This window comes from Lonchura striata, chromosome 22 (assembly GCF_046129695.1).
Source record: "Lonchura striata isolate bLonStr1 chromosome 22, bLonStr1.mat, whole genome shotgun sequence".
In the NCBI taxonomy this organism is placed as follows: Eukaryota; Metazoa; Chordata; class Aves; order Passeriformes; family Estrildidae; genus Lonchura; species Lonchura striata.
The window spans coordinates 9765653-9792580 of record NC_134624.1 but is presented as its reverse complement, the minus strand read 5'-3'; the positions used below and the strand labels follow the sequence as shown (position 1 = coordinate 9792580).

Here is a 26928-nt window from a genome sequence, read left to right as displayed (position 1 = left end):
CCTTCATCCCAGCCACTGCCCCACCAAGCGTGGGGACAGCCCCATCCCACAGCCCAGACCAACGGGATGAGCCCATCCATGAGGGGTTTGGGCAGTGCGGGCTGGGATGCTGCTCCTCTGGGACTGCCAGGCTTGGGGGGGGCATCACCTCTCTGCCGGTGGAGGGAAGCAGAGGTGGAAGTGACAGAGATAACAAGAGATAACAGAGTCATTAGAGGAGCAGGGCTGCGGGGAGGCCCCGCTCCTGCGGAAGGGCTGCAGTGTCCCCAAAGGAGGAGATTCAGCAAATGCTGACAGATGACAGTGAGGTCCCGGGCTGGACAAAGGGGAGGTTGCTGAGGTCACACTTCAGCTCAGCTTTGGGCTTCTTCTGCTTTGACTTGTGTTTCCTCAAGTTTATAAAACTTTCCACGGGTTGGTTCAGTGGAAAGGGCAGAGGAAACTGGTGGGTCTGAAATCCCGGTGGTGCGGGGCCAGGGCAGGGCTGCTCCAAGCCCTCCAGCAGCCCCTGTGTGCACAGCTCTTGGGCTGGGGCGAGCCACCAAGTGTCCCCAGGGGCTCCCAGAGGTGACACCCTTGGGTGTGATGCTGTGGGCAGGTGCCCTGGCTCAGCAGCCCTGCAGAGCCCCACAGGCCTGAGCAGAGCACAGACACCGGGGGTGACTGGTGCAGATGTGGTGGCCCCATGGACAGAGTGTGAAGGTGGGACCTGCTGTGCCTGCACAAGGAGCTGTGGCATTTGTCCAGTCACTCTAATGGCTCTTCTCGTCCCTGGGACTCAGCACATGGGCTCCCTTTCCCAGTTTAGAACTAACTCCAGGCTCCTGGCAGTGCAGAGGTGCTGCCAGCTGGAACCTGCAGGGCAGAGCCTCGGGGTGGGCAGTGTGGGAGCTGGAGGCAGCCGGGGCTCAGCCTCTGTCCTCAGCTCGAGCTGCCAGCGGGGCCGACTGTGCCCCTGTTCTGGCATGGCTCCCATTATCCCTTGGCACAGGAGGACCCTGGCACCTCTGTTGGGAGCTGGTAGTGCTCACACACACCTGCCAGCACCAACAAGCTCACCAGCATTTTCTTGTCCCTCATTAACATGATGGAAAGTAATTTTTTGGGTCCTTTTCCCACTGCCACCTCTCCAGCCTCCTGTCCTGGCTGGGGGGCACACTCTGGGTGGCTTGTCCCTGCAGAGAAGGCAGCCTGTCCCCCCTGCAAAACAGGGGCAGGGAAGAGGCCATGCAAAATAAAGAATCTTCTGGCCATGGGGACAGCACCACAGTTGGCCACAGGGCTCGTAGGACAGCGGCCACAGTGCTGGAGGACTCTGGGTACCAGCAGCTTCCTGTGGCACCTCGGGTGGGTAGGGACCAGGGGCTTCAGGGAAGGAGTGACACAGAGGATTTGCTCCTTGTGCTGGGCAGCTTTGGGGAACACTGAAATGTCCTTTGGTGGGATGGAAACAACCACACGAGCCCGGTTGCTCTGCAGGTCCCTGTGATGAAGGGAAGGGTATGTAAATGTGTATGGCCATTGCCATGGCTACTGTGAGAATCCTGGGGAGGCAGAGCCCCTGGCCAGCCTTGTGCCACTGTCACATCCCCAGCACAAGCAAGGGACAGTGATCCCTTTTATGGCACCGGCTGCCCCATGGCAGCACGGCCTGAGCACTGCAGCCTCTCACCAACACAGGTGCACCCCCAGCCTGGTGATGGCAGAAAAGACCCTCACAGGAGGGATGTCCCTCAGGTGCCCTGGCCAGGTCTTGTCATGCAGCAGCAGAAAGCAGCAGCTGCATGAAGATGGGCATGGGAATGCCCAATGTGCCCATGACCCTCCCACCCCAGGTGCACAACTCCCAGCCCACCTCCCACCAGGCTAAGGAGAAGGAGGCCCTTCCCAGCAGCTCGTTTTTGGCTGATTCCATAAAGCTGGGAGGGAAAAGGGTCTTCCCCTGTGTGGAGCATGTGGAGCCTCCCTGCCTGCAGCTCTGGTGAGTGCTGTGGGTACTTGGTTTTGGTGGGATAGGCTGTGCTGTGGGGCAGGCTGTGTCACACACCAGTGTGGCTGTCACAAGTCCTGGCAGGAGCCCTTGCTGGGCATCTCAGGTGCTGTTGGGGACACAGGAACAGTGCCTGTGCATGAGCTCTGTGCCTGGGATGTGCCAGGTGGCTGCAGCTGCACTGGAAGGGTGAAACCCACTGGCATCCAAGTGCTCATAACCCAGAAGTTCCTCGTGACCCATTGTGTGCCCATCTCCTCCCCTGTGGCATGGGCAAAGAGGATCTAAAGCTCTGTAGAAGAGACAAGTTGCTCCTATAAACCAAGAAATGAGGGAAGGAGGAGAACTGAGCCTGCTCCCAGTGTTCCTGGCTGTGGGCAGCACTGCCAGACCCTGCCCTTCTGGGTGCCCGAGCCCCTGGGGCACAGGGACCCCTGGTCCCACAGCCTCTCCCTGCCCGTTCCCGGGTCTCTCCACAGTCCGCGGGCTCGGCGTGCGAGGCCAGGCTCTGTCTGCTGTTTCCTTATAATTTAAAAGCCTTCCTCACATTAATCTTTTTATTTTTATTTTGACAAATGTATGTTTCCAGGAAGTTGCTGAGGTCAAAGCAGCATCTGTTGCTCGTTATTTTGGGGGATGCAGAGGGTCTTTGTGAGGGTTTCCAAAGCAACAAGGAATTAAGTGGTTTGTAAAGTGGAGAGGAGGAATGAGGAGCAGGCTGGGGCTTCCCGAAAGGCGGCTGAAGATGCTGATGAAAATCAGATCAACTCAGCTCTATTTTCTTGGAAACTTGATCTATTTTTCTTGTACAACTGTCAGCCTGACTCCCGTATTCCAAGTGCTTGGCCACTGCCAGCTCCACGTTTCAGCGCTGGGATTAGCGTGGCCCCGGTCAGACTCACTTTCCCCGGCTCGTGCCGGGCGCTGCAGGACGGGAGTGGAACTTTTGGGAGTGGCAGTGCGTGTCCCCTGGTGTGGCCCTGACTGGGGACACAGGCCAGAGACCCCTGGGATGGGCACCAGGCCACTGTCCCCTGCCCGAGGGCTGTCCCTCACCCCCCAGACTCACGCCATGAATTGCCCAGTGCACCCCACAGGTGGCCTGTAGCCAAAAGTGCTTTTTCTTTCAAAACAAGCTGAGGAGAGTCTGGTGCCAAGGCGAGGGCTGCAAGGAGCCCAGGAGATTTATCGCTGAGGAAATACTTTCTCCAGTGAGGGCTGACGGCCGCAGCAGGAACAATGGGAGATTCGCAACGTGAACAAAGCTGATTTCGTTCTTCTTTTTATCAATGCTTTTTCCTTGCGGATCCTCCCTTCCTGGAAGTGGGAGATGCAGCTTCCCCCGCGCGCCGGCCGTGTAATCAGCAGGAATGGCCATATCCTGGCTGGGAAGCGAGCTGTGAAACGCTGTCGCCCGCACTGATTTATGAGCCCGTGGCAGCGGCCAGCGGCGGGGCTGGCCCGGGGACAAGGTGCCAGGGCGCGTGCAATATCCACGTATTCTTTCTGCTCCTCGCCGGGTCCCCGGGGAGCCGCCGGAGGAAGTTAATGGATTAGACACACACGTTCCACTTGATTTTTATTTTTTATTGCCATGTCTTTCCAAATGCCTTTAGCAGATGTACGAGCACAATGGAGCCGGGCGATGAGCATCCCGGCCGGGCGGGCAGCGGGGCAGCAGCCAGGCTGGAAAGGTCAATGGGGCGAGCGCTTGCGTGGGGACACCAGGACAGCCTGTCCTGGCGGGTACAGTCCTGCCCCACCGGGGCCGTGCTCGGCACCGGCTCCCGCTGCGGGCAGCCGGGACAAGCGGATTGCAGCTCCTCCGCAGCCGGTGCTGACCGACACCGGAGGCCGCACAGCCCCTGGCCCGCAGGGTCACGGCCGCGGCGGAGGCAGCCGGTGCCGAGCGGGTCTCTCGGGATGTCCTTCCCTGGGGGCTCACGCCTGTGGAAGTGGATGGTTCCACCGCCAGGCTCACACTTCTGCCACATTATGCAATCTTCACCCGATTCTGGGAATATGAAATAATTATTCCAAGTGATCAGATTTTAATTATGCAACACAGAGGATGATTATTGTACACCAAATTGGTGCCGAGTGCTTAGTTATGTATATGCCAAATTTAGTCTATACTATTATACCCAGTGGGTGGCCGTAGACAATCAGGAAGTAATTAGTTTTGCTGGAGGTTGTTCGCCTGCCTGGTTCGCTGTGCTGTCTGGGGAGCGTCTTGCTGCGCTCCGTGAATACCGCGGGCTCCGAGTTCAATACCGTCTTTTTGTGACAAGCTAATAAGCTGTCTGCATGGCGGCCTGTAATTAGCGCTGTCGATATTCATTTGGAAGCGGAGACCGCGCTGAGCGGCTCCGCCGACGGCGCTTCCCTTTGTCGCGGCTCCGGGCTGGTCCCCCGCCGCCGCCCGGGAGGGCGATGGGTGCGCGGGGATGGGGATGGGGAACGGAGGCGCTCGCGTGTGAGCGGCACCCTCGGGTCCCCGCTGAGCAGAGCACCTCAGCACCAGAGGGTGCTGAGCCCCGGAGAGCAAAACGGCCCCTCACCCACTCCTGTGTCACCCCAGCCTTGTCCTCCACGAGGGAGCTGCCAGGTGTGGGATGTCCCCAGGGCTCTGTCCTGGAGGGCTGAGCTGGCATGGGCTGCAGCGTCAGGGGGACGGGGACATGGAGGGGGCTTGGGCTGGGTGGCCACCCCCTCCTCAGAGTCGTGGGCATTCGGGGAACCCTGAGCATCACTGGGGTGTGCTGAGGAGCTGCATGTTTGCACCCTTCCAGGCAGCCTGATCCTGTGGGATCTGGGCCCTTCCATGCAGGTCTCACGTGCAGAATTCCTGATGGGCCTGGGGCTACATGAGCTGGGAGATCACTGGAGCATCACCCCTCTGAATAGTGTTTGCAGCTGGTCAGTGTTGTGGGGGCACGAGGAACCGTCCACTTCTGTTGGAATGGTCTGGATCTGCCGGGTGGGAATTGTCTGAAGTATGGAGCAACTTTTACCTCTGTTACACAAAGGAAACTTTCCTCCTCTTTCTGTCGGAGATGCTCACTCCATTGAGATGATTGGCATACTGGAGAGCTGAGAAACTAAATTGTTTATACACTAATGAATAGAAGCTTGATTGCAAGATCCTGTTTGGAAAATTATAGTGCTGAATTGAAGCCGTACAATTACATCCAAAATGCTGCATATTCATTTCATCTGCTTTGCATAGAGATTAACAAGCGAGCCCTAAAGCAGACTCTGAAATTAAAGCTAACACCAGATTTAGTCACAGGTTACAAACTAAATGGCATTGTTTGATGGATATGAATCTTTACCACCTGCCTGCCTGATGATTGCTAGCAGCTTAGCAGACAGCAAAGGAAAAAGTTTCTTCCCATGAAGGAAGCATAATAAGGCTCTGGGCTGGAAGTGCCCCCTCCCCACGCAGGCAGCCCCCCGGCAGATGTCTGCAGTGGGCCTGGGGAAGGGGCTCCCTGCTCCCCACTCTGCCATGCTGGAGGCTGCACCCCTTCCATGGAGGGATGGAGAGTGGTCCTGAGACCCCACGGAGGTTCTGGGTGCTGGGCCCCTCCATTTGGGCCTCCCGTCCTGCACGGGAGAACAATCTCACAGGGTCCTTGTCCCTCCTGGAGTCTCTGAGCTGAATTGCCCCTGGATTTCCTTCCTCACCTAGCAAGGATCAGGAGTCTGCAGAGGGCAGGGGTGTCTTGCCTGTCCTGGCTGCAGGCAGCCCTTGGGGTCCCAGCGCTCTGGCATGCCACCGGTCCCATCCCGTCCGGCTTTGCCATCTGCATTCTCCCGCCCTCCATCCTTTGTGCTGTGGCCAGGATTTATTTCACCAGTAAAAACAGGACCAGGAAAGAGCAAAAGGAGTGTGTGGGAAGTAGGCCCTGCCTGGTGGTGCCCATCCTGGCAGGGGCTGCTCAGGGAGCAGCTCAGGGGCTCAGCCATCATTCCCTGCAGGAATCTTTCCTCTTTGGGAATACCCAGGAGTTCCCAGCCCACCCCACAGGCTCAGGACCTTGTGTGCATGGGCCCCATGGGGCAGAGACATGGCACTGGCTCTGCAAATCTGTTTATTTTTTCTTTAAAAGTCCATTACCATACTGCAGTGTCCTATGGAGGGGCTGGGCTGCCGCTACCACACTATGGGACAGCCCAGCCGAGCTTTACAACCCCCGGCCCGGTCCCCAGCCCCCTCCCAGCTCTGCCCCTGCCATGGCCGGCTCTGGGTGCATGTCCTGTGCCCCCCTCTCCCTGCAGGAGCAGCACCATGCCAGGAACAGGCAGCACGGCTGCTCCAAGTCTCCGTTCCTGCTTGACACTTCCTAACTCGACTCTCTGACACTTTCTCAACACCCTCTGACAAACAACCAATGTGGGTGAGCATCACCCCGCTTCTTCCTTAAACCTTAACTCCTCACAGGACACTCACGTTACTGAGACCAAACCCAAACCACACCGTAACACCCTAAAATCAGCACAAGGAGCAGCCCCCTGCCTGCAGTCACCAGCAGCTCGGGGGGCATGAGAGGGCTCTCTGCCCTGACCCCAAGACATGGGGTGCACCCTTCTTTAGGGGGTCACTCCCACTGCTGCAGGCTCCCAGGGCCAGCCCTGCACCCATCAGTGGCCTCAGAGCGGTGGCCCAGCCTGTGTGGGCAGTGGGTGCTGGGAGTGGGAAAAGGCACCTATGGAGGCAGTGGTGGCTTCACTGCGTGGGGACACAGTGGTGGGGCTGCTGTCCCCAAAGCAGGGCTGGGCACAGCATGGGGCTGGTGGACATTGGCAGCTCTGCACAGACCCAGTGTGGTGGCAGTCTGGGACACAGCCTGGGGAGCTGGGCAGTGGAGTGTCACCATGGCTGTGCTGCGTGGCCCTGCTCAGGCTGCCATGGGTGGCAGCTGATGAACCAGAACAGCCTCTTGTCCCACAGCGCTGCGCCAGGCCCTGCCCAGGACTTCCACCCTTCAGCTCCCTGGGAATTCTCTGCTGTGAGCATCCCTGGCTGTGTGAGCAGGGACAGGATGGCAGTGTGACAGCAGTGTGAGCTGGTGCAGACCGAGGCAGGGCTGGCCAGTCCCATCCTGTGGGGTGGCCCTGTAGGTGGTGGGGGAAGCCATTATGTGGGACAGGGACAGTAAAGGGACCTGTCTCGTAGCCTGGGCACAGGGACCCCCAGTCCCAGCGCGGGGTTGTGGACGGAGCTGCTGGGGCTGCCAGCCACCAGCTACCACCAACTATGGCCCCACTAAGAGGGAACTCTGCTGGGCCCCAGAGCAGTGTCCAGCTCATCTTCGGAGAAGCTGATGTGCAAGCAGGTGTCGTCTGCAGGGGAGAAGGGCAGTGAGCTGTCCGTGGGGCTGCCCAGGGCCACTAATTCCTTGGCCAGAGTCTCGCTGGCTGTTGGGTCATGGATGCTGGCCAAGGGGGACATTGGCCCACTCTCTCCAGTCCTGTCCTTGCCCAGAGCGTGCTGGCAGGTCCCAGCAGAGCCAGGCTCCATGCTGGAGGCAGCGCTCCTTGCAGGAGTCCTTGCCTCAGGGTCCAAGAGGGTGAGGGAGCTGGCAGTGATGCTGGTGAGGCTGGAGATGCTGGCACTGGGTAGGCTCAGGTGGGCAATGCTCTCGGGCTTCACCTCCACTTCCAGGCTTGGCGAGGTCTTGCTTGACCTTTTGCGTAGGATGGGTGGTGGTGGGTTGAGCTTGGGAATGGGCGGCTGCCGCCTGTGGAGGGAAAGCAGAGAGGAGATGATGGGCAAGTACTTCCCTGCAGCACTCGGGGTGTTCCCTGCAGCTGGCAGGAGCAGGGGTGGCACACTCTACCTGTCCTCGTCCCCTCTGGCCATGTCGTCTGCCTTGTGCCGGCTGCTCCCGTTGGGCAGAGCGAAGTCGCTGACCTCGGAGCCCTCCACACGCCGGCTGAGCCCATCCTGCCCCTCCAGACACTCGTCCCCCTCCTTGCTGCTGCAGCGGTGGCTGCCCCTGTCCAGGCTGACGAGGTTGAGGTAGGAGTCCCTGGGGCCCAGGGAAGGCAGCGAGCCGGGGGCCACTGGGCTGCCCAGGATGCTGGCAGGGGTGGAGGTGGACGGCAGGTGGACGTCCAGGCTGTAGTGGTTCTTCAGGTTCAGGGAGAGGGACTGGGCCAGGGACAGGTTTTGCAAGGAGTGGTCAACTGTAGAGATGGATAAGAGGCACATGAAAAACTGAGTATCTCCAAACCAGCTGCTTCCCTGCACTGTGAGGGATGCAGAAATGCCCCAGACCCCCAGAGCCTGCTGGGATGGTACTGGGAGCAGTCCAGTTGTTTCTTATGACTGCAAGAAATGCAGTGATTATCCAGAGGGATGGAGCTGGGGGCATGCCAGCACCCAAACAACCCCAGTGAGTGTGTCACTGTCCTCACCCGGCTGCCGATGCTCATCCCGGTGCTCCTCCCGGGCCTCCAGCACCGTGAGCTGCCGCACCAGCAGTGACACGTGCTGCAGCAGGTCGCGGTTGGTCAGCAGGAGCTGTCGCACCCGGGCCTGCGCCTCGATCCGTGCCGCTGTCTCGGCCGCCAGTTGGTCCTTCAGCAGCTGCACCTGCGAGATGGGCCGGGATGATGCGGGCCGGGATGATGCGGGCCGGGATGATGCGGGCCGGGATGGTTCGGGCCGGGATGGTTCGGGCCGGGATGGTTCGGGCCGGGATGATGCGGGCCGGGACGGTTCGGGCCGGGACGATGCGGGCCGGGATGGTTCGGGCCGGGATGGTTCGGGCCGGGATGATGCGGGCCGGGATGATGCGGGCCGGGATGGTTCGGGCCGGGATGATGCGGGCCGGGATGGTTCGGGCCGGGATGATGCGGGCCGGGACGGTTCGGGCCGGGACGGTTCGGGCCGGGACGGTTCGGGCCGGGATGGTTCGGGCCGGGATGATGCGGGCCCGGGCGATGCGGGCCGGGATGATGCGGGCCGGGATGGTTCGGGCCGGGATGGTTCGGGCCGGGCGATGCGGGCCCCGGCGATGCGGGACCGGAGGCGCATCCCCGGGAGCGCCCGGTACCGGCGGCGCCACAGCGCCCCCTGCCGGCCCCGCCACCCCCGAGCGGCCCCCCGAGCCGGTCCGGCCGCGGGCGGGGATGCGGCGGCGTCCCGGGGGTGTCTGGGGTGTCCTGCTGTCCCCCGGTAACGAGAAACGCGTGGGGGATGTGCCCAGCCGGGAGGCACCGCGCTCCCCGCACTGATGCTGGATTGGGGGTGGGATGGTTTCCACAAACGGGATGAGATGGGGTGAAACGGCAGTCGGGGGCTCTCCCGGGCGCTGCAGCCTGGGGCTGTGTGAGCAGCCAGCTCCGTGTCTGGGGGAGCTCAGCTGTGCTGCAAGCGATGCTGCACGTGGCGCTGAAAGCAATGCTGCGAGCTGGGCTGCAAGCGATGCTGCGAGCTCTGCCGAGAGCTGTGCGACCGGGAATGCTGCCAGCACTGCTGCGAGGGCCCCGGCCCGCTCCCACCTGCCCCGAGTCGGCCTAGCCCGGCTGGACGCTGGCCCGGGGGGAGGAGAAGGGCTGGTGCCGCCTGAAGGGACGGCAGGACGTGTACCTGGGCCACAGCCACCTGCGTCTGCTGCTGCTGCTGGAGGAGCTGCTGCTGGAGCAGCTGGAGGCAGTGCTGGGAGGCCAGCGGGGTGATGGAGGCCGAGGAGCAGGGGCTGCTCGGGCTGAGCAGCTGCTGGGAGCTGGCCAGGTGGAGGGAGAAGTTTTCGGCATCCTGGGCACAAAGAAATGGGCAGGTGAGTGCATTGAGTGGCTCAGGCTGGGATGTGGGTTTTGGTTCCCCACGGTGCTGACCCCAGCACAGAGGAGCCCCTGAGCTCGGGGCAGACAGGGTGTGTTGAGGGGCAGCCTGGGGCTGTCAGCTCTGCACATGTGTGGGATCCCCAGGACAGTTTCAGAGAGGCTTCTCCCGGAGAGCTGGCAGAGCTGCCTTGGCTGTGTCTGAGGAGGGCGGGTCCCCAGGGCTCCAAGGAAGGACACAGCAGGGAGTGACCCAAACACTCCACACCTTTCCGTGCCCGGCTGCCCAGGCTGGGCGGTGTCCTGGTGCCTGGAGCATTTGCCAGCGCCTGCGACCACTGCCCTTCCTGCTGCTGCCCTCCTGTGCTTGGGCAGTGCCAGAAGGAATGCAGGAAAGCCCGGCCTTTCCAGCACAAAAACGAATCCCATGGATTCGGGGAGTGCCTGTCAGTGCAGCTGTTTCCAGGCAGGCCCTGTGAGCGTTACTGTTGTGTGAGCTGAAGCGATGCCATTCAGGCCTCTGGGAAGCGCTCCCAGAGCTCTGTGGAGCACCCATTCATTAAGGTGGAACTGCTCCTGGAGCTGAACGTGCCACGGAGCCTGCGCTGCCAGGGCTGGGCCTCCTGGGGACATTGCTCCTTGGACATTGCTCCCTGGGCCTGGAGCACGAGGGGAGCCAGGGACTGCTGCCAGGACAAGCAACTGCTGCAGAGCAGCACTGAGGGCATGGAAATCCAGCCCGGGTGGGGTGAGAAGCCTGCTCAGCCATGCGCCACAGCTCCCACCCTTGCCTCTCGCCTCAACCCCCACCCCAGCACTGGACATGGCCTTGCTGTGGGTGAAATGGGAGCTGAGCAGGGAGCCAGGAGGGAGGGCTGCAATGGGGTCTCCATGAAAGCACCTCCAAATCAAGCCATGATACAGTGACCCCGAGCAGAGGGCCCTGAGCAGCAGCAGAGCACATGAACCGTTCTCCAGCCCACCCCCCATTACCTGGCCATTCTTTTCCCTCGAGGCTTGCCCAGATTTCAGCATGCCGAGGTCCCCCCTAGCACCTGGCAGCTCTCTGGGTCCCCTCTCGGACACACAGATGCCACCAGGATCGATGCCAACCTCGTCCACATCCGTGATCTTGGAGCCCTTTATCTGGTGAACTTCAAACAAGATGGACACATGAATCTGAGCCTCCCTTTCCCACCAGGGTTGCAGGCAGAGCGGGGGCCCCATGCAGGGCTGGGAGCTGGGGGAAGCTCAGGGACGAGGGCCAGGACTTGCTCCAAGTCTCAGCGTGCTGTGAAGGGCAGGAGGGAGGGAACGGCCTGGCCGAGGGCTGCAGACCCAGCTTGCCGAATGCGGGGCTCAGCCTGCCCCTCCCCAGCGCTCAGTAGGAGCGGGCAGGCAGGGCAGAGTCCCCATGCCCCCATCTGAAGGGGCCCAAAACTCTCCCCACGAAGGAGGTGCCACCCCGCATGTCCCCACCCCAAAGCATCCCCGCACCGCTGCCTCGGGGAGCGGCGAGCCCGAGTCACCTTCCAGCGGCTGCTCCTCGGCCGATTTGTCGCTGGCGCCGTCGGCCTGCCCGTCGGCGTTCTGCAGGGCGTGCTGCAGGCTCAGCTTGTGGCACACCTCGAAGGCCTGTCCCACGGTGCGCACCACGCGCATGGCCTGGCTCTGCGGGGCAACCCCGCAGCTCAGCCGCGCTCAGCGCGAGCCTTCCGCGCTCCCGCCCCGCGCTGCCGCCTCTCCTCCCGTGCTGCCTGCCCCAGCAGTGCCCCCCGTTCCCCACTCTGGGTCTGGGTGCTCCTGTCCCCGTGTGGAACGCGCTGCTGGGTAGGAGGGGACACGCAGCAGGCACGCTGTTTTGGGGACACCCAGTACCGGCGCTGCCTCGGTCGCTCCCCAGGACCTGCACCCTCTGTGAGGGGGTGCATCCCCAGGAGCATCCTACCTTCTTCTTGGATTTGAAGACGTTGCACCTGAAGGAGTTGTTTGCGCCGTCCCTTGCGATGTAACTGAATATTTTCAGGTCTTGCGAGTCATGAGAGACGTAGAAAATTCTAGGTGAGAGAGAGACAAAGGGAATTAATTAAACACCCTGGGGAGTCTCTGCCCTCCAGACCACCTCTGCTCCCGTGTGTCCCCAGGATGGGCTGCTTTGCAGCCCCCAGGATTAGAGGAACAAGGCAGTTCTGGTGCATGGCCCCTCCTGCAATTTTCAAGGCAGGAGGTGATGGATTTAGAGAGCGTTTCAGGCTTGATGGAAAACCTTCTGGTTTCTGAAGTAGGCAAAAGCTTTTTAAAGATCCTGTGGGAAAGCAAAAAAATCTATAGTCTTGGGAAGCAAGTGGCTATTTTTAGCCTCAGCAATTAACCCCTGCCCAGGCTGCAGCGAGGCAGAACTGCCTCCATGGTGGTGATTGCCCTGCCCTGGGGTCCCAGAGGGTCCCTCCTCAGCAGTGGACAAGTGGCACAGCACAAAAGCCTCTCCCAGGGATGCCGAGTGCACTCTGAGGATTCCTGCCTCTGCTGCTCAGGCTGACTCTCCTCCTTGTACTGCAATACCATTTTGAAGATTTTTATGTATGTTTGATTTAATTAGGTGAAAATGTGACAAATGAGCTCAGCTCTGAATAGACAAGAAACCAAAAGGATTCTTGAAATGGTTTTTTCCTTCTCCTCTTTCTGTCACTGGAATTTTTTGGGTGTTGAACTTGCAGTTAGAGCAGTTACTACCAATGTGCCACATGTTGTAGTAATCTTTAAAGAAAGCCAGAGGTGAGAAGCAGGCACAGATAATGCATCAGGACATCCTCTGTTCCTTATGTCCTCACTAAGGGCTCTGATCCCAAAAACCAGTGTTGGGGATCTCAGTTCTTGGGGCTGTGGGCTCGTGGTACAATAATTCACTTTGCAGATCCAACAGCCTGGAGCACCCTGTGCTCTTAACCTGTCCTCAGGCCATGCACCATCACTGGGGTTGCTTCCCATCCCCAGGAGCTCCTGAGGCACCAGGTTTATGCTCAGGGTAAACCTCTGGGTGGGGCTTGTGGTCTCTGGAATACCTCCATATCCCATGGAAGGTGCTGTGGAAAGTCAGTGCTTTCTTGCCACGTCTGTAAGGGTTAATTCCCAGTGAGCACTTACACCTTAGAGTAAGGCCCTGCTTCAGAAGCACAGGGAGAGGCATGCTCTGAAGGAAAACCACGGGAAGCCTGTCTTCAGAGGCAGAATCAGAGAGTAATCCAGGCTGAATTATCTCCAGGGTCACCCAGTCCAACCCCGTTCAAAGCAGAGCCAGCTTCAAAGTGAGATCAGTGCACCTCGCTCTCCCAAAAGTATGAAAAGGATTCTCCAGCAGCAGCAACTTTGTACCCTCGTTAGTTTTAGATGCTCCTTTGGAAAGCCTTGGTGGAGGGGTCTCAGCAGGTGGCAGGAAGGGCACTGATCCCCCAGGGCGGACTGGCCCTCCCTGCTGAAGCCCCTGGCACGTACCTGTACACGGGATCGTGCATCACCACCATCTTACTCTCATCCCAGGTCCACTCCTTCCTCTGTAAGCAGAAATAAAATTACAGTAAATCAGGTGAAAGTGCAACTCCACCAAACTGAAGGGCAGGAAACCTGGGGAACAATGCTTTTGTCCCAAGCCACAATCCAGGCTGCAGTGTGACTAGATGAGCCACAGCTGTTTCAACAGTATCTCAGATTAAAAATAGATTTCTTTTTTGATCGTTTATCATATCTGATCACAGCCTTCAGAGCTGAAAATGGTCCCTAAGATTAATTTATAACATCAAATATGCAGAAGAGTTACATGCTTTGGGGAAGAAGGCTTGGAGCTGGGGCTTAGGAGATCTGGATTCAGTGACTTGGTGGAAAGGACAGTTGGGCAAAGAGGTGAGGGGTGCTCAGACCAGGAAACCTGGAAAAAGCTTTCTTGTATTAGCAAGAAAAAATGTATGCCCTGAGAGATAAATTTTTTTTAATAGAAAAAAATCCTCTTCCCACAGTGTAGTATTCCCACTCTTTCCAGCAAGGTTTTGTTATTAGTTGAATGGAATCTGGAGTGTTTTCTTGTGCAAATCCTGGGTGTTTTTTAAGAAAAGGCCAGTTTTGGTTAGCAGTGTGACTATCCCTGGGCTGGAGCAGCCTCACCTTCTGCTTCTTGCGCAGGATCACCTTCACCCCGTCCACAGACACAATGATGCTCACCTTCTTCTTCTTAATGTTCTTGGCTTTGAATTCATACTGGGGGGAAGAAAAAACCAAGTTTAAGAGAGTACAGGGGGTACCTGGTATAGTAGTCAGTGTCTGACAGGAAAATGTCAGGTTTTGGTTTAATCCCAGCTGCAGAGGGAGGTGGGAATTTGTTTTATTCTGCTGAGAAAAACCATTTTGGGAAGGACTTGGTGCAGTATCTGGGATGCCAGGCAGGATCCTGGCTCTGTCAGGAGCATCCCTTGGGAGAGGACAAGTGGAATTGAAATCTCTGGGCTACATCCAGACTGTTAATTTGGATTTGGGAAGAGCTTTCTCCATGCATTGGTCATGCCTGGTCCAGCAGGACTCTGCTCCAGAGGTCTGATGGGGAGGTGGCACCTGCAGCAAACAGCAAGCAGTGACATCTCTGGTGCCCTTGTGTGTCAGCACTGCGCTGCACGGGGAATACAAAATCACTCAGGAGCTGCAGGGAGGGCCAGATGGGCGGCAGTAACGCAATTATACCTCAGTCATTTGCATAATCACATTAACCTCTGTGGGATCAGGATCTCTGGAGAAAAACCCTGCAGGTGTCTGCAGCCTGAGCTTACCTCCATTTGTGTTAAAAATTAAACACTGACTTTTAAATGTTCTTTAGCTGACAGAAGCATGGCAGAGCCCTGCTACTCTGGAGACCTTTGTTTACAGCACTCATCCTTCCTACCCCCATTTGAAGCAGCATTTTTAGCTTCCAAACACAGCATTTTGATACTGCATATTTCTTGCAGTCCCTGTTTGAAATCCACCACTTTGTCACGTTGCTTTGGTGAATCAATGCAGACTCCGATTCGTGGATGTGGAGGAAAAGGCAATGCCTAGCAGCCTGAAATCTACCTAGGCCATGTAATTAGACATCTAATTAGAACTCTTGATTTCTTTCTGCAGTTGGGGAATGCAGGGTGCAAGTGAGATGTTCATGGAGTCCAGGCACCTCTTCTGGGATGCTGAAGTTGGAGGACTGTGTGTGGCTCTGTCACCCAAGCTCTGCAGACAAGGTACACATCTTTCCCACTCCTCAGCACCCATTGTGAGCCACACCAGCTTTACAGACAGAAAATTGGGTGACTTTCATTTTTATCAGGCTTTTGATGCTGCTCATTGAATTCTTAGCACTCTGCAAGGTTTATGGTATCAGACAGACCCCGGATTAAACCACAGCCTTTTGATCTCCCCATGAATTATTACTTTCAGACAAGCTCTTTTAAAATCTATCTATGGTGCTATTGCGTGTGAAGCTGGAACTAAATTAGCTATCCCCGTTTTTTATTTATGGGGAGGAGTGAGAGGAAGGGTGAGGTGGTGAGTGCATCCTGCAGGCTGCTGAGGGGCCCACGGGGCTGCAGCAGCGCCCGCGGGTCTGGGGTCAGGCAGATGGACTCGCCAGGCTCAGCACCTGAGAGGGCTCCCCAGCCTCTACCCCTCATGCTCACTCCCCCCAGCCCAGCTGCTCCCCCTCCCCTGTGCTCACCAAACTGTTTGTCCTTGTCTGCTCCATGAATGTCAATAAACCCGGGATAGACTGTTCTGCCCGCTAAAGAGCTGTTTATCTTTCTTTATACACAAATGGCTGGGAAAATACTAGCTGTGCTTTCCAAGAAAGAGCAATACAGTGTATTTTCCCATTGTAGCAACAGGGGTGCAATTACATTCAAACAAGGTTCTTTACTCAAAGGCTTTAAGCAAAGTCCAAGCCTGGATTTTGCAGAGATGCTTTTTCTTTCTCTCTTGGACAGAAAGGAACAATTGGGAGCAGCAGCAGTGAATCTGTGGGTGCTGCCAGGAGTGATGGCAAGATTCTAAACCCAGGGAACTCCAGCCAGCTCCCACACAGCAGCACCCCAGCCTGGCTCTCAGGCAGAGCTGTGCAGCACCACAAGCTGGATGTGGCCACAGCAGCCTCAGTGAGGAAGAAGTTTGTTGGCCCTTCCCTCTCCATGGAGCCCGTGGCCACTGCTGCATCCTTGCTGGAGCTCACGGCCAAGGCACAGCCCAGCCATGGCCTGAAAACAGTTAAAACTCATTGGTCCCTCAAATCTTTTCTAAAGGGTGAGACCCCTGAAGCAGCAGAAGCTGTAGGATGTCCCGTGTCCCAGCACAGGAAGCAGGAGCAGCAGCTGGGTGAGAGCACCGTGCCCCACGAGGAGGGCAGAGACCCACGCTCACATTGCACCAGCTCAGCTTGGACTCTCTCTCCATCTCTCCTCAGAAGAGCCAGGTGAAACACAGCTTCAGTCATTTAATTGCTTCCTATCAAGCAGGAATCAATATTTTAATGAACTGTGATTTATATAAGGACAGGAAAGCACATGGGAAAAGGCACTCTGAGACAGCTGACTTTCTCCTGTGGAATTTTCATGTATAACCCAACCTTTATCCTGGCAGGAGGCTGCAGGCTGACCTGTCACTGCTGTCACTGACTAGTCACTGATTTTCTTCTTACTATTGAACTGACGTGATTTTTTCCCCCAGATTTGTCAAGGTTACCAACAAATTCAAACCCAGGCCGCAACATTTCTCTCTGCTGCCTTCCATGATTCAATCATCATTCTCCTGTTGTTTGTGCTGTCCTATGGGGAAAAGGTTTTTGGATGCTAAGGGATCTGGAGTTGCCCCTACAAGTGGCAATACAGCAGCCTGGCAGCTTTCTTAACTATGGAGACAAGATGGGACATTTTATAAAAAAATGCAGATCAAACAAGGGTAATTAATTTCATTTATTTTAGCAGTGTCATTAATTCTACTGTGTTTGACCTGGAATACTTTCCACTTCTGCTCTTAAATCCCTGTGTTCAAGACTTTGCCTTTCATATGGTCCCACACACTGCTGGCATGAAATATTAACTTACCCATGAGCTAAAGACTGTATGACTAGAAATGTTAATGGCGCCGTGTGATGCATATTTCATTGGATAATTCCACCCAAGCAGATATAAATTACACATGCAGTTACCAGCTTCCATCTGCTGATGAAACTTGGGCTAATGCACATTGGAAATCATATGCAGTTTCCAGCACTAGGAACAACCTGCATGAATACAGTTATTCAAGGAAGCAATTCTTAATGTGATTAATTACTGAAGGTATCAGGGCCTTCATTATGCAAATGAAAACTGTCATAAAATAGAGAGTTTGCAGGTCTTGGAGGCAGTCTCTGCTTCCAAAAAATGCATCTTCTTCATTAACAAGGCATAGCAAGGCCGGAACATGCTCCTGGCCATAGTTCAAATGGTGTTTTAAGTTGTATTGAGGGAAATCAAAGCAGAGGCTCTGCAGGTTTTTGAAGTCAGAGTATGTCAAAGCCCCCAGTCACAGCTGGGTATGGACTTATTTGCATGCTCGTAGGAAGATGCCACAGGCTTGGAAACCAGCGACTCTTCCTGTGGCTGTAAATTCTCCATCCAGCCCTCAGCCTGCTGTCCTGCCCTGGCCTCCCCTTGGCCTCCCCTCGGCCCATCCCGGCCTGGCAGGCTGCAGATCTATGTGTCCATAAACAACCCCCAACAATAGCCTGTCCCAGCCCCTTCCCCAGCCTCGCCTTCCAGCCGGACACAGGGAGCATGGCAATGAGGAGCTGGGAATGAGCTCAGCTCTGCCCCGGGACTGACCGGCTCCGGGCAGCGCCAGCCCAGCAGGACCCCAGTCCCTGCATCCCACCGTGGGGGGAGGCTCCCTTCCCTTCCCTTCCCTTCCCTTCCCTTCCCTTCCCTTCCCTTCCCTTCCCTTCCCTTCCCTTCCCTTCCCTTCCCTTCCCTTCCCTTCCCTTCCCTTCCCTTCCCTTCCCTTCCCTTCCCTTCCCTTCCCTTCCCTTCCCTTCCCTTCCCTTCCCTTCCCTTCCCTTCCCTTCCCTTCCCCTGGTACTATACGAGTCCCATTTTAGGATTAAAGCCACGATGAATCCAAGTATTTCCAGCTCAGGAATGTAATTAATTTCAAACCAGCTGACCTACACGGGGTGAGGACAGGGTGTTATCTCGGCTTCTGTTTGAACTACCCATGCTTGCAGCGCCGCCCTTGGAACCGATGCTCCGGCAAACTCCAGAGTTCTCCCAGCCAGTGGGGCTCAGCCGAGCGCTGCCCTGGAGCTGCCAAACAGCAGTGCCCTCCTCTCCCACACCCTCGGACCAGAGGCTGCTTGCTGCCCAGCCTCTGAGCCCCTTCAGCATCACGTCCCACCTTGGAGCTCACTGCGGCCGCTCGGCGCAGCCCTGGCCGTGGCTCTGTTGGAAAGCTTCCCTTTGTGCCCTTGGGAAGTGTGTGCCTGTGGAGCTGAGATCCCCGGGCATAGCCGGGGCTGTGCTGCAGTAGCTGGGCAACACGGACACAAAAGCCACGCAGGAAGCAGCGGAGACCAGGAGTGCACCTCCTGCCCAGTGGAAAAATGAGAATTTATGATCCTTGGAAACATAAAACTGCTCACTGGAAAGCAGAAACTAAAAAGGGAGTACAATAGGCAAGGAGAATGCTGGCAGCGTACTCAAAGTCTTTTTTTCTCATTTAAATGAGCTCCTTCCACCATCCAGCAAGCTCTCTGTGGATGCTGCAGACCTCTCCCCAAGCTATCACGGGCCTGCTGGGTTTCTGGGAGTCCCTGGAAGGGCAGCAGGGAAATGTGGCCCCAGTCCATCCCAAAGGATCCCTGGCTGACCTTGGGCAGTGAGGATGCTGTCCTGACTGCAGCAGCTGGAGGATGATCACCCAAGAGGGACAAGGAGAAAGAGCTGGGTTTTGTCCAGGACTCCTTTGACACCTGAGGAATCCAGCTTCAGAGCATTCTGATGGACATGGTAATGGAGGAGCCTTCCTCTTCATCCTCCTTCTCCTCATTTTCAACAGATCTTATCCTTGGGAGGTCCCAGACTGCTGAAGTCTCGGACAGCCCTTAAGGATAACTCATTCCTTTCACCTTTAGGTGACATGGCAAAGGATGTGGCTGCAGTTCAGATATTTCCCTGTGCCAGTCAAAAGGATGTGGAGGAAAAAGCAGAGTTACACCCACAGGGGTGAGCAGGGCTTCTGTAGGTGGTGGGAGCTGGTGGGAGCCCAGGGCTAGCAGTGCCTCTTTAATTAGTCTTTTCCACCTCTGACAAACCTAATCTCTTGTCCCAGAACAAAGCGTCTTCGCCTGCTTTTAAAAAAGGGTGGGACAAAAGCAGCCTTTTCATTGCCTCCTCCCTGTGGAAGAGATAGTGCAATGCTGCTGAGCTCCATCCTGAGAGGCACAAGCAGCCTCCCAGCCCAGCACAAGGTGACATCATCTGGCCTTTGGTGCCTCTCTGACAAAAGCCCCATTGTGTGTCTGTCACTTCCAGGAGCTCCCTGCTGTCCCCAGGTTTAATAGGGAGCTTTCCCACACATGGCCCTTCAGTTCTTGTCTTGCCAGGGCAGGCCAAGCCCAGCTCATGGGGAAGCTGGGTTTTATTTTCCTCCCCACCTCTATTCACTTTGCAGGAGGAAACAAATTACCTTTTCCATCTGCAGTGCCTTGGACGATTAATTAGCATCAGTAATGAAGTAGTGTCTCGGGACCCCACCCCAACAGGAGCATGAAAATGTCCCTACCTGAAAAAGCTGCTAGGTTACTGCAGATAAAAAGTGCTAATTCCATTAGAAGCAGGTCAGATTCACCTGAAATAACCCTGAGAAGTGAAACTGCAATTAAACACTGCAATATCTTCAAGTAATTCCGTATTTCCTTACAAACATCTGTGTCACAAGGCCCTGCAGAGAAGAGCCTGGTTTAATGCATGTTTCATATCCTAGCTGCCCTCCAGTCTGGTATGTAGGACAAGTGGCAAGTTGGGAGATTGGATTGCTTTAAACCTCGTCCATCAAGGTTCACACAACAAAGCTCTGAAGAGCAGGAGCCAGGACTCTGCAGCAAGCTCAGAGCCCCATGAAAAAGCCCCTGACCCCCTGCATGGCTGTGGCAAGGTAACAAGAGTATTTTTCTATGTCTGTTTCTCACTCACAAAGCAAGGATATTCATTTTCTACTTCATTCATTCAGTTGTTCTGGTTACAGCCAGCCCCTGCCAAGTGACAGCTACCCAGCACCTCGCTGGCAGGGCCAGGCCACCAGACACTGCTTGTACAGACAGGAGCAGGAGGCAACTGAGGATTTCTGCTGCCTGTTCCAAAATTCCTGTTGTACTTTCAGTCTCTACCCACCCCTCTGCATGAGCCTGGCAGGCCATGGCAGGGGAGGTGCTCCTGGCTCACTTCTTGGTATTTTGGCTAGGCTGTGCAGAGAGGGAAAAGAGGAGCTGGAGTCCTCAAAAGCAGGAGGGGGAGATAGGGCAGGGGTGATTAACAGGGATGCTTTGCTCTGTCTCTGCCAGGCGGTGTTTATTGCTTGTTTGGAGAGAGAATAAAAGGCCAATTTTGTTCTTCTGTGGCTTTTAAGAGGTGTGTTTGTGATGGTGCTCTTCAGGAGAGCAGAGCATTGTTCAGAGCAGTTTGTGGCCATGGGAGCCAGGCAGGGCTGGGCACTGCAGAGTGTGGGGCGGGGCCTTAATGAGGTCCTGGCAGGGACTCACTGGCACAGCACAGAGATGGGGAGAAAGCCTAATCCCACTGCCATGTACAGACTCTGACAAAGGCAGGTACTGGGATATTAGGCCTCTAAATAATGCAAGAGTTTGTGTTTATGTAAGGATGCTATTTTAGTGCAGGTAGTCCAAGGGAAGGGGGATGGCAGTGCAGAGGGAAAGCAGCCAGAGCAGGCTGGGAACCACGCTCTGAGTGCAGGGATGGAGAGGGAATGTCAGTGCTCCTGAGACCTGGGGCAGGCAGGGGAGGCTCAGAGGAAGGGGCAGAGAAGTGCCCATGTGCTCAGCCTGATAACCAAGTGAACCCAGCCCTGGCTCCCAACAGGGCCAGGTGTGACCTGCTGGGGTTCTCCATTTCCAGCACTGTGCTGCTCTGCAGCCTCCTCCTGAGAGTCTTGGTGACTTCAGGGCGCTCAGCAGGTCCTCCCAGGATGGATACCTATCCAAAGGAGAAGGAGCAATCTAGTTTGCTGTTGAGAATCTGGAGAAGCTACATCTGCATGACTAACACCTGCTCTGTGTAAACGCTGCATGGAGGGAACATCTCCTGGCTTCCAGACTTGCTATCACACCCCATATGCATCTCGGGTGCTGTCCTCCAGCTCTCTGTCTTGCCATTTCTCCTAGCCACCTTCTAAGGAAATTAGCATTTCCTTTCCATATCTACAGCAGAGTCAGGAAGCTGGACTTGGCACCTTTATCTTTGAGCAAGCAGAATCCAAGCTAGGAGGAGGACTTGATCTCCATTTGCATTCAGAACCAGCACTTGGTTACAAACTAGACCAGAATGACAATGGGGGGGTGCTGAGTGTGCTGCTGGGTGCAGACCAGCCTTCAGGACTCCTTTGCTAGTGCAATCCAGCTTTGTTCTCCTGCAGGGCAATGAGCTCTTTGCCCTGGGTGAGCTGAACCTTGCTACACCTCGGTGCCATGAACAGCCTTGCCATGGACTGGTTTGAGACACTCAGGGACAGAAATAACCTGCTTTATTGCCAGGGAAGGAGGCTTTTTCTCTGTAGCTGTTAATACTATCGATCTCCAGCAGTTCCACTTGAGCAAACATTTCTTACAGAAAACCCAGTGACTTATAGTCGACCTCCAGGTGCTGCACAAAAGGATGAGTATTACCCAGATGTGCAGCCCCGAGCAGAGCCAGGCACAGCACAGCTCCCACGCTGCTTCTCTCCAAGTGGGCCTTGGTTAGAAATTACTGAGTGCTAATAAAACTGCAGTTCCTAAATTTAAAGGCAAGTCTCTGGGTTCTCCTCAAATTGTCCAGGAAACTTCACACAAATTTGGAAACAAGACTGCTACTGTAAGAGAAAGAAAATTCAAGTCTAATTGTGTCATTTCCAAAACTCCAGAATATTAAGCAGTTCAAGGACTCTATTAGCCTCAGGGGAGCTACTGAGATTAGTGAATCATGATGAGAGAAAGGCCTGGATTTAGATATGGAAATTATGGAAAAAGAGGGTTTTATGCTCTCGGCATTCATTGTCACTGAGGTCTTGTCACCAAAACTGTACCAGAACATCACAGGCTCCTCTCTCCCCCCAGCACTGTTCCCCGTGTCCCTGGGCTTGCAGTGGTGTCAGCAGGGGTGTGAAGCTGTGGACATCCATGCATTCTGCACTGCTCACACACAGGTCAGTGATTAACCCAGAGAGTCCCCTGCCCCAGCTCACAGCTCCTGCCACCAGCTGGGATTCAAGGAAGCGAGACGAGCAGGAGACCAGCACTGCCCTGGGGGGCAACAACATGAAAATAGGAAATGTGCCTGGGATGGAAGTTTGTGCCCTGTAACCATTAACAGCAGGAGCACAGGCTGCAGCAGGACTGAGCAGGTCCCTGGTGAGTGCTCCCTGAGCCATGTGTGGCTCTGCAGCAGGTCAAGGACACTCAGCAGGTGGCATCTGAGCCTGAAGAGCACCCGTGTGCCTTACACCCTCCTGAAGCAGCTGGGACTGCCTCACCCTCCACCACGCTGCACCTGGCCTGAACATGTCCCTCTGCTCTTCTTCATCTGACAAAAATAATTTGATTTTTAGGAAGAAAAGCCTGGAGCTCAGGTTTGGTGGGATTCTAGGGAGTACATCAGACCTGGCTGTGCAGGGAACAGGGTGATTTGGGGCCCTGGCCTGGGATGCTCCTTCAATGCACAGGGCCACATCCTTCCCCCAGCAGATCCAGGCAGGCAGGATCTCTGCAGCAGCAGTGACAGAAGGATGGAGGAAGTGGGAAGTGACTCAGGTGTCCTGAAAGCTGTCAGACAGCTGCCAATTAGTCCAAATAACCCATCTGGTCCAGGGAAAAGACATTTAAATAATGTCTAATCACTGCTGCAGGAAAGAAAGAAAACCATTCCATAATGCCTTTAAAAAATCCCTGCTCCCTCATCAAAGCATCCTTCCTTCCAGGGAGCCATTCAAGACTTTTATGCTTTAGATTTATCACACTGCTATTTGGTCAAAACATGAAATAGCTTGTCAAAGTACGATGTAAAGTAGCATGGGTTCTGTCTGCCTTCAGGCCTCATTTGCTACAGAGCAAAAGCAGATTGAAGAAAGCAAGTGTAGAACCAAGCTATTGTTAACCAATCTTATTTTCCTGGGCTGGATTTGGCTTTGTGGTCACAGTCCCTCAGGGTCCCTCTCCTCAGAACACTGATCAGTGAAGTACAAAGGGCCCTTGCATGGGACAAAATCAAGACAACATCTACAGGGGCACCCACTGCTGTGCCCTGGCTGCCTCCTCCTGTGTCCAGCACAGACTCAACCTGAGAACCAGAGAGGCTCAAAGCATGAGCATTACTCTGTAGCCACAGGATGACTTTTTCTTCAGATTTTTCTTTGCACAGAGAGAGAATCATGGGACAGATTTAAGTGTTTGTATCTTCATAGGCTATTCTGTTTTGTTCCTAAAACGTTATCACCCTGCCCTGGTGGAAATCCACCCCTGCACTTGTATGGGCTGTACAGGGAGGGTCTCTGCTCCACCCCAGCTCTGTGCCCCTGCAGCTGCCACTCAGATTTAGGCAGCTCCTTGGTACCAAGCCAATCCAATGTGCTCTCTGCACTCTGGTTACCTTCTCAATTACATTTTTCCAGGCACCAACAAAGAAGCAGCTTTGAGTCGTGGTTGAGTGTTCTTCACCAGAATGTAATTTGAAAGCCATTATATTTCATCTCTGTAATACTCTACAACCAGTAACATAATTGGTGAAAAAGTCTCTTTATTTCAAACTAGATAAAAGCTTTGCAGAGATCTCATATGGTGATATTTTAGCTAGTGAAATTAAATGCTTCAGTAATATAATGATAATACTGTTAAGCCACTTTATTTTACAATTAAAAGGTACCTGCTTCATTGCCAAGATTCAGCATCAGACAAAAAGCTCTGTCTTGTTCTATTTAGCACTAACATTTTAATTTAGCTTTTATCCATTTAAATGTTGCTTTTATTAGCCTTCAACTGAACTCCAACTCACCATGACTCTTATGCAAAACAGAATGACTGTGCCTGACTGGTTCCATCCCCTCGCTGGAGAAGCCATGGAGTTCTGAGGGCTCTGGGGAAGGCACTAAAGGTCACCGTTGCCTGGAGATGACACATTTCACTGGCTGATCCCTCCACCCATCTGTTACCAGCCCTGCACCGAGCACTCTGAACGGGGTGGAGGAGCTGAAGCATCTCCAGTCACCGGCCACTCCTCAAAAACTGGGTCGTGAAACGTGGCTACCAAAAATCCCTTAGCTGCCTTCTGGCACAGTGACCTGTATTCACAGCTTGACCAGTCCCCACTCGTTTCAGCTCAGAGGTTAAGTGACAGAAGGTAACTAATTATTCTGTGGCAGGAAGTCCAGAAGTGATTTAGGGTTGGAGATGAGCAGGGTTGAAATCTGCGGGAGTTTCTAAGTCAGTGGGGCAGCTCTATTGCACGGTGAGACCCCCCCAGCAGTGAGCAGAAGGTTGGATTCCTGTGTCATCTCAGAGGTGTTTTTTCCTCTCCTCCCACTCAAGATGCACTGAGCATAGTCAGTTCATCACCACAGTCACACAATGCTGCCTAGAAACACTGTGCATGATGCCACTGCAGAAAGCAGCTCATTAAGAGCTTCTTCCCTTTGTTTTAAGATAATACAAAATGGGTAAAACAAGCTTGGGTTTGTCTGAGACAAGGCAGACTCAATTTTTCTAGAAAACCAGCTTCTACATTTTAATTAGTCTTTTGTAAGGCTAGGAAAGCAGCATGTGCATGGAGCACACCAGAGCCTGTCTAGGTGACCAGAGAACACATGGAGAGAGGCCTAAGGAGCTGCACCTGCATGACCCACCCTTCCTGGGCCCTTCATGGCAGGGAGATCTTGTCCCACCTGGTGTTTTGGCTAATGGGTGCTGCAGGGCAGGCTGGGGAGGGGGAGAGGCTGCAGAGCTCAGTGGCAGGATGGGAGCAGGGTGAGGAGCAGTGCCTGGGAGGTTGCAGCTCCTGTACTCTCACACTGAAGCCACTTGTTTTGCCTGGAGAAATGGATTCTTGCCAGATATTCTGCCAGAGGGCTCAGCTCCTTCAGCATCCTGTGCTGCATGCAGGTAAGACTCATAACGTATCTATCCCTTAAGGTAAACTGGCATCCCTGTCCTGCTTTATCTTCCTAAAGACCAGGAAACAGACTGTGGGAACAAACCTGGGGGCCATTTGCAGTGTGGAGCAGTAGAATGTGCATTGAGTGTGGTGGTTTCAGTGCTGCCTGCCCTGGGCAGGAGCAGGTAAGAACTTTCTGGCAAGGCTCAGAGACCCTCAGAGCATGTGGTGGGACTCCTGCCTCCCGGGAAGCCCAGCCTGATCCCCACCCCTGTGCAGGAGACTCTGCTATAGATGCAACAAACAGGAAAACAAACTAATGAGGCATTAGGGCTAAACTTAGCTGCAATTAACATTTAATTACTATCCTGAAAACACTTGCTGTATTTTGCCAGGGCCTGGAAAGGTAAACCCAATTAGCTTAATCTTGTGTGGTAGGAACCTTAAGCTGGTTCAGATGCCTGATCTCATGGATGGGACCCTGGGAGTAACTGGTGTTTCTGGGACCTGGAGCTGAGCAGTGCTGTGGGCTGATCATGTACTGACTTTGTAAAGCTGCAGAGCCTTTCTTAGACCTCTGCTTTGGAGAAGAGTCAGAACTGACACCAGACCTTCTGCAGAAGGTGCCAGAGCAAGTTTGTACATGTGTGTGTATATTGGCTTGGCTGCCACAGCTCTCTCCTGGAGGCCATAGGCTGTGTCTAACACTTAGCAGGGTAAACAACCCTTGCACGGTTCTCCAGAGATGCAGGGAAGGTATCCTAGAAAATTATGCTTTCTTATAGCATACTCTGGGGTGAATACAATGTCTGGGGGAGAAGGACGAAGAGATATTTGTGTTTCACACCTTAACCTTGTCACAACTGTCATCTGTTTCTCCTGCATCCTCCTGTAAATGAAAGGAAGGTGCATGGTGTTCTGAGAACTAAAGAAAGGTCCACCCCAGCAGTCTGAGGCTGATGAAGTATTTTAAGATACTAGACTTGTTATCTGTCACAGCCCAGGGCTATCATTAGCTGAGCATTTGGTTGCTCTTCCAAAGAGGCTGAAAGGGAAAACCCTCCAGGAACTGCAGCACAGCAAACTCCCACCCAACAACAACAGCTCCTGGCGTGCAGCTACAGAGGCCTGTACCCCAGGGCAAGAGCTCCAGCAGTTTGCACTTCCATGGTTGAGTCTGTGCCTCAGCTACAGCTGACCAAATATCTTCATTATAGAGGGAGAGGCTGCAGAGACTAACCAAGAAACCCAGCTGGGAATTCAGCTTCTCGTTTTAGTTCTGATTCACAACTCCAGCTCAGATTAACATGAAGCTGGCAGGAAAACATAGCTCTGAGCATAATAACCCAGGAAGGACTTATAGGCAGAATATGTCAGAGGAATTAATGCAGCAGTTTTCTAAGTGAACTTCTGCCTGCCTGGGAAAACTGAGGAAACTGTATTCTAGAACAATCTCCTGGACAAGGCCATGAAACATCTCTACCTTTGAAACCTGTCACACAGTAATAAATTAAACTGAGAGGGCTGAAGGCAGTCTTCCTGCCCTCTGCCATCTGTCCACCTGGTTCCTCTCCTTCTGTAGGCAGAGCAGATAAATCACACCCATATTTGCTCCTGAACCGTTGGAATTTACAGCCTGGCAGGGCTTTAAGTGCAATGTGCTGTGTGAGCCAGCCCAGCTCTGGGGCTGGGAGCTCTGGAGTGCAGAGGCAGATTCCCTGCAGCTGTCCCTGCTGCCTCTGCTTCACAAGT

The 26928-nt window shown here is 54.7% G+C and overlaps 1 protein-coding gene across 1 annotated transcript in view; it reads right to left on the bottom strand.

Annotated features, from left to right (window-relative positions):
- Positions 1-6074: 6074 nt before the first annotated feature.
- The window catches only part of NOS1AP (nitric oxide synthase 1 adaptor protein), a 28724-nt gene continuing 7870 nt past the window's right edge, over positions 6075-26928 (bottom strand). The window contains exons 3-11 of the mRNA XM_021543658.2: positions 13943-14035; positions 13280-13338; positions 11736-11844; positions 11317-11458; positions 10781-10941; positions 9594-9761; positions 8417-8594; positions 7837-8185; positions 6075-7737 (exon numbers count right to left, since the gene is read on the bottom strand). Of these exons, the coding sequence (XP_021399333.2) occupies positions 7263-7737; positions 7837-8185; positions 8417-8594; positions 9594-9761; positions 10781-10941; positions 11317-11458; positions 11736-11844; positions 13280-13338; positions 13943-14035 (1734 nt within the window). The 3' untranslated portion in view covers positions 6075-7262. The remainder of the gene's footprint in view (positions 7738-7836; positions 8186-8416; positions 8595-9593; positions 9762-10780; positions 10942-11316; positions 11459-11735; positions 11845-13279; positions 13339-13942; positions 14036-26928) is intronic.